At 35.1% G+C, this 7,622-nt stretch overlaps 1 protein-coding gene across 9 annotated transcripts in view; it reads right to left on the reverse strand.

Annotated features, from left to right (window-relative positions):
• The window catches only part of Cdc27 (cell division cycle 27), a 59,419-nt gene that overhangs the window by 7,841 nt on the left and 43,956 nt on the right, over positions 1-7,622 (reverse strand). For all 9 annotated transcript variants that reach the window (XM_048786509.1, XM_048786520.1, XM_048786515.1 and 6 more), the window contains 4 exons: positions 6,459-6,611; positions 4,778-4,986; positions 2,988-3,105; positions 1,609-1,737 (listed from right to left, as the gene is read on the reverse strand). In XM_048786509.1, the coding sequence (XP_048642466.1) occupies positions 1,609-1,737; positions 2,988-3,105; positions 4,778-4,986; positions 6,459-6,611 (609 nt within the window). The remainder of the gene's footprint in view (positions 1-1,608; positions 1,738-2,987; positions 3,106-4,777; positions 4,987-6,458; positions 6,612-7,622) is intronic.

Raw genomic sequence — 7,622 nt, forward strand, 5'->3', positions numbered from 1 at the left:
TGGGGGGCTAGGGGGCTGGGGTTGTGGCTCAGTAGCAGAGCGCTTACCTTGCACATATGAGGCACTGGGTTTGATCCTCAGCACCACATAAAAATCAATAAACAAAATAAAGATATTGTGTCCATGTACAACTTAAAAAAAAAAAAAAGGCTGGGGATGTAGCTCAGTGGTAGAGTGCCCCAAGAAAAGATGCAACCTGTTTGTGAGGATGATCTAGCAATTTAAAAACTGCATGTAGGCCGGACATAGGCTCGAGAGGCTGAGGCAGGAGTATTGCAAGTTCAAAGCAACTCAATGAGACCCTGTCTCTAAATAAAATACAAAATAGGGCTGGGGATGTGGTTCAGTGGTTGAGTGCCCCTGAGTTCAATCCCTGGTATCAAAAACAAAAACAAAAACCCCCCCCAAAACAACATATAACCAACCATTGATTCAACAATCCCACTATTAGGAATTTGTCTTAAGGGTATAATCAAAAAAATTCACAAAGTCATAAGAATACTCAAACCAACATCTGCTACAAATGATCCTAGTGTTTAAATACAGCCTATTATTATTTTTTTTTTTTGGTGGTGCTGGGAATTGAACCCAGGGCCGTGTGTATGCGAGGCAAGCACTCTACCAACTGAGCTATGTTCCCAGCCCTGCAGCCTATTTAAAAAAAAAAAAAAAAATGCATTTCAATTCATAGTACACATACGGATCACAATTTTTCATTTCTCTGGTTGTACATAATAATTATAGCCTATTGAATAAATTATGATCCATTCTCTATGTATTTATAAGTGCTAAATTGTATGTTTAAAAATAAAAGCAAAAACGGATGCAAAGCAGTGAATACCGTTTCCTTGTATCAAAATATATGTACCAAAAAAAATATATATATATATATATAAATATATGTACCATTCTCAAACATATAAATACACTTATGTGGGAATATGTACAAACCTTATAAGAAAAATCTCATGTCATTTTATATCTTTTTTCTCTTATTCAGTTTTCCTTATGTTCTTTCCTCAATACTTCTATCAGTTTACATAATTTGAATAATAGAGTGAAAAGTAAAGAGCAAAACACATCAGAACTGATCTAGTCCCCTTGTTATAAACTCTCACAACTCACTATGTGCTCCATACATATTATTTTTGTAATTATTGGTTAATTTCTGTTCTCCCTGTAGAGGGGTACTAACTGTTAAGCTACCCAAAGGCAGGAAATATGACTTGTGTTACTTACTGCTATATTCTCAGTACATACTGCAGGTGATGGGGATCATACTCAAGGCCTTATGCATGCTAGGCAAGCCCTCTGTCAATGAACTATAACCCAGCTCAGTAAGTATTTTTGGAATATATACACATAATTTATCACTTATTCACTTATTGTGGTCCTAAAAGGATCATTAACCTCGTATCTTTAAGATATCTTCCTTAGAGAAAACTGCCTTTCTTTACATGGAATGTTTATAAGGAATAACCACACATTTCTAAATGTCCACACACTTATCCTTCCTAAAAGTATTAAGTTTTAATAAACTTTTAGTTTATTAAAAAAATGACAAGTTCATCAATACAATGTAGAAGATAATTCAGATATATACCTTACCTTATATTTTTCATTTGCAAATAAAACCGAGGCTCTGTGAAATTTGCATAGAGGGTTCTTAGGATCAATAACAATGGCTTTGTTTAGGGTATCCAAAGCCTTCTCAGATTTTTTTAGTGCATGCTGAACCTATAAGAAATAAAGGTCATGTTAATATTGCCTCCTGATATTTTAAAAGAAAGATGAGAACCAATAATGTTACTCAATATCAACATAAATATAACAATACTATTAACGATGAGGTGGTATAGCTGTTATTGCCTTAAGTGAATTTACCAACTGATTACCAACTGATTAACAGAGTATCTCTAAATCTCTTCCAATTCAAGCAATTAAAGATGAGAACATGATAGTCAGAAGAAATGTCTTGAATTTGCTTAAGGATGAAGACCTAGGTCCTCTGGCTCCCAATCTGATATTATTCATAATGGTAATCATGATTCTCTGTATATTTTTTCTTGGTATTAGGAATTGAACCCAGGGATACTTTACCACTGAGCCACAGCCTTAGCCCATTTATTATTTTTTATTTTGAGATACAGTCTTGCTAAGTTGCTTAGGGCCTTGATAATTGCCGTCATATTGTCTCAGCCTCAATCATGAGCCACTGTGATTATAGGTGTGCTCCTCTGTGCCCAGCTTACGATTCTCTTTAGAGCAGATATTTGGTAACTTTTTTGTCTAAAAGGCAAACAAAACTTTGATTTTCCCTTCATAGAAAAATATCTTATAATTTAGCCAGATAATATATTTCAGGCTTATTGTGGTCTTCTTAATATTAGCCTTTTCAAAACTGTGTTCAGGGGCTGGATTGTGGCTCAGCAGTAGAGTGCTCGCCTAGCACGGGTGGGACCCGGGTTCGATCCTCAGCACCACATAAAAATAAAGGCATTGTGTTGTGTCCATCGACACCTAAAAACAAACAAACAAACAAACAAACAAAAAACTGTGTTCAAAGAACTGCCTACTATTAATTCTATATTACTTAGAACAATTACACTTATAACTACTTTAGCAATTAATTTGAAAAAAGGGATTGGGGATGTTGCTTAGTGGTAGAGCACTTGCCTAGCATGCATGAGGCCCTGGGTTTAATCCTTAGCACTGCAAAAAAGGTTAACTATTTGGCTATCCTGTAAGGTATATTATTTGTCATGCATAAAGCAGAAATTCTAAAAAATTAAGTGACTTGCCCAAGGGATAAGAGCACATCAACGAAAAACCAAAAGGTGGTGTTTTAGGCTGTATAAGGCTCTGGGATACTGTTTCAACAACATTAATAACAAGAAGCTTCAACTTTCATTATAGCAATTGAGTTAGTTAGCAAACATATTAATAAAAGGAGAAAACACAGCAACAATGTTTAGAAAATCACTTACTACGCCAATGTGGCAAAGTAAAACTGAACTTTGAGGGTTGATATCAAGTGCTTTCTGGAAATGCATTTCTGCAAGGCTGAATTTTTCTTGCTTATAATAAATCATTCCTAAACCATACCTGCAAGAGCAAAACAAAGTAAAATTTTAGGGATAGAACTACTGGGTGCTAATTTACTTCAATTAATAACAGGATATGTTATTTAGCATTTTAATAATAGTGGAAAAATTGTGATAGTCTTACAGGGGAGGCAAACAGTATCAGTCATGATAAAAACTGTTAAACATTTTAGAAGGAGACAATTTTAAAATAAAAATAAGTCAATCCAACTAATCAAACAAAACTATAAAAATGGGAAAAAAAGAAATCCCATCTTTAAAACAATCACTATAATCTAGACTTAACTAATTTCAACCAAGTGATATTGTATGTGTGTGCCAAGAACTTGGCTAATTCTTTTTTTTTTTTTTTTAAAGACAGGGTATTGTTATATTGCCCAGGTGATCCTCCTGCCTCAGCCTGGAACTACAGGTATGCACCATTACACTCAGCTCTGCTAAATTTTTAATGTGAATTATTTCATTTAATCCTAGAAGAGTTATCATTCTCATTTTTAAGTAAGAAAACTTAAAGTAAGATCAGAGAAGTAACTTGCTTAAAGTTATATAGCTAATAAGAATTCTAGCCAGTTCCTTTTTGAATACAGGTATTTCTCCTGAATTTTCAAAACGTCAACTGGATATAGTATGCATTGATACATAAGAAGACCTCTCTTGGCCACAAATAGATAATGATGGAAAATAAGCACCAAATGAATAAGAAAAAAAGCACAATACAGCTAATTTATTTAAGTTGCTTTGTTTATCATCATAATAGTGTTATATGTGAAGAAAAGGTATTAAAGAGACTGTGCTAATGATAGTGAAGGTGGAAATAATAAAGAAAGACTATTCACTTTGGAATTAGAATAATAAATTTGCTCAGTGTTTAGATACATAATGTTACCCAAACAACTCAGTATTTAAATTCTTCCCAGTTTGAATAGTCCTCCTTATAATACAATTTTTTATGTGGTAAATCTGGTTAAAAATGCATCTACTGCAAAATAGCAGAACAGATCCTACATGTTTAAAAAACAACACAAGACCTATTAAGAACTGAATTCTTGGACTGGGGATAGAGTCAGTGGTAGAGTCCTTGCCTTGCATGCATAAGGCCCTGGGTTCAATTGCTAGCACCATTGAAAAGGAAAGAACTGAGTTCTTAAAATATTAAGAAAACTTGAAGGGAAGCAAGCTTGGATTGATGTGTCACCAAAAGCTGGCATTTTTTTTCTTCTATATAACTATTCCATCTATATAACTATTTAGAAGATATAATCCATTAAAAACCAAAAACACAAGCCAAAAATATACATCAAATATACTCAGGAATACTCAGAAATTTTTGTTGTTAGCTATCTCTCTATTGTTGGAAAAAAAGGGGGAAAAAAAAAAGAAAGAAAAGCCTTTAATAGGGGCTGGAGTTGTGGCTCAGTGGTAGAGCGTTCACCTCGCACTTGCGAGGCCCTGAGTTCAATCCTCAGCACCACATAAAAATAAATAAAAAAATAAAATGTATACATGTATGTATGTGTGTGTGTATATGTGTGTGCGTGTGTGTTTGTGTGTGTGTGTATATATATATGTATATATATACATATATATATATACATATATATATATATAATACACTCTTAAAAAAAAAAAAAGCCATCAATAACACTTGGTCTTTGCACTTCATTAGCACTTACCATGCATTATAATGTCGAGGATTTACTCTGATAGCATTTCGAAAACAAGCTAATGCTTTATCGAGTTCTTCAGTTAACACAAACTCGTGCCCTAAAAGAGTATAGGCATAAGCATAATTTGGATCAACCTGGATAGCTCTCTGGAAGAATTTAATTGCAATATCATGTTCCCGTTGTAGACTGAAACAGTTCCCCGCAGCACACCAGGCCTTAAGAAAGAAGGAAACAAAAAAATAAATACATAACTAAATTTTTAAAAAAAATTTTGTTCTACAAAATCAAACCTATAACTAAAATCAAATCTTAACTTATAAAAACAAAAACTTAAACTCAACATTTGAGTTGCCCCATAGGCATCTTCTCAGTTGAGGCTAAAGAAGGTCATTCTCAGTTCTCATATAGAAATGAACAGAAGATAGAGACTTGGGGGCAGCTGAGTGTAGTGCAGAAAGCTGTGGCTCTGAGAGCTCTTAGTTTGAATCTCATTGCTGTGAACTATTATAGGCAGAGCAGCTGCACATAACTCACTTTAACACTTCTGAACTTCATTTTCTCTTTTGTAAAGTAAAGAAAATAGAATCCTCTAGGGCAAGTTTTTTGTTTTTGTTTCTGTTTTTTTTAAATACTGGGGATTTAACTCAGAGATAATTTACCATTGAGTTGCATTCCCCACCCTTTTAAAATTTTTAGACAGGGTGTCACTAAGTTGCTGAGGCTGGCCTTGAACATCTGATCCGCCTGCCTCATCCTCCCAAGTGTTGGGATTACAGGTATGTGCCACCATGCCTGGCTCACTAAATATTCTTGAAATGCCCTGAAATCAAGGTCTTAAAAAAACTGTCTTTTCTTATCACTTGCATAAATCCTACTCTTACATTGAACTAAGAAAAAAACAGAAACAACAACAAAACTCAAAAAACTTGCGGGGCGTGGTGCCCCACGCCTGTACTCCCAGCAGCTTAAGAGGCTGAGGCAGGAGGATCACAAGTTCAAAGCCAGCCTCAGCAAAAGAGAGGTACTAAGCAACTCAGTGAGACCCTGTCTCTAAAATAGGGATGGGGATGTGGCTCAGTGATTGAGTGCCCCTGAGTTCAACTCCTGGTACCCCCACCACCCAAAATAAAAAATAAATGAAACCCCCAAAACATGAAAGATGTGAACTAATTGTCTTTATAGGTTAAAATGGCAATTAAAATTATTAATTTATTTTAAAATCAGCACTTCCTTCAATCTATATTACTTCTGCTCAATTATTTCTACCTAATGTTGGTTAACAGCAACTTTAATACAGTCATTGATTAATCCTAAAAGAAATACCTGCTTTTGGATTATTCTATTTCTGAATCTGCACTGCTTATTCTAGGATTTTTTGTTCTGAGTCCTTCCATAGGAGAAGGAAAATAAGTGTAGTTAGCTTTTGAACAATAGTCATTACATTTTAGTCATTGATGAACCCCATATATGACAATGGTCCCTTAAGATTATATTGCATAGCTATGTTGTACTGATTTTTGTGTAATTATATTCTATGATGTTCTGCACAACGAAAAAATTGCCTAACAACACATTTGTCAGAATACATCCTTGTCCTTAAGTGATGTAAGACTGTATATGATTCATTTCCATTTGTTAAGGGTGATCAAAAGGTAACTATACAAGCAAAGTGTTTTAGTTAAGATACCTCTGGTGAATTTTTATCCATGTCTGTTAAATCTTTTGAAAGAACCGAAAGAGCAACATCTTTTTGAAGATGCCAAAGTGTTGTAGAGTAGATCTCCATGCCTTCAACTCTGTAATTCTCAATTCTTCTAACTTCTGAGAATATCCTTTCCGCCTGAAATACAAAAACTAGTAAGGGAAAACAAGTTGATACAATTTATATATATGCAAACAGAGTTCTGGTCACTATCTTCATAGAACCAAAGTGTTGCCTTGGTTTATATATATATTTATTTTTTTAGTTTTTTTGGCGGACACAACATCTTTGAGGTGCTGAGGATTGAACCCGGGCCGCACGCATGCCAGGCGAGTGCGCTACCGCTTGAGCCACATCCTCAGCCCCTTGGTTATATTTTTTAAAGTGAATTATTAATAACACAAGGACAAATTAAGCAATCTTCTGTGCTATAGCTCAAATATTGATGCAATCACATCATACTAAATCAAGTTTTATTTTTATTATTGGTTTTTTTAATTATAGATGGACACAATACCTTTATTTTGTATGTGGTGCCAGGGATCGAACCCAGTGCCTCACGCATGCTAGGCAAGCTCTCTACTACTGAGCCACAACCCCGGCCCTTAATCTAGCTTTTATACACGAAGTTGTGGTAAAATCATGAACTCTCGTCAGGGGATGTAGCTCATACTTGCCTAGCATATGCAAAGCCCTTCGTTCAAAGCCTAGAACTGGAGGGAAAAAAAAAAAAGGTGATATTCCCTCCTCCTCCTCCTTTTTTTTTTTTTGTATAAAGACACAATATCTTAATTTTTATGTAGTGCTGAGGATTGAAGCCAGTGTTTCACACGTGCTAGGCAAGGGCTCTACCACTAAGCTACAACCCCAGCCCGATATTTTCCTTAAAAAACACATTTTTAAGTTTTGATAATGGCTTTATAGAATAACCCTCCCAGCAAAGATAGAAGAATGACTTCTGTTGTAAAAAATCTATTTTTGTGGGGCTGGGGATGTGGCTCAAGCGGTAGCGCGCTCGCCTGGCATGCGTGTGGCCCGGGTTCGATCCTCAGCACCACATACAGACAAAGATGTTGTGTCCGCCAAATACTAAAAAATAAATATTAAAAAAATTCTCTCTCTCTCCCTCTTTCTCACTCTCTAAAAAAA

The sequence above is a fragment of the Marmota marmota genome, unplaced genomic scaffold, assembly GCF_001458135.2.
Source record: "Marmota marmota marmota unplaced genomic scaffold, marMar, whole genome shotgun sequence".
Classification (NCBI taxonomy): Eukaryota; Metazoa; Chordata; class Mammalia; order Rodentia; family Sciuridae; genus Marmota; species Marmota marmota.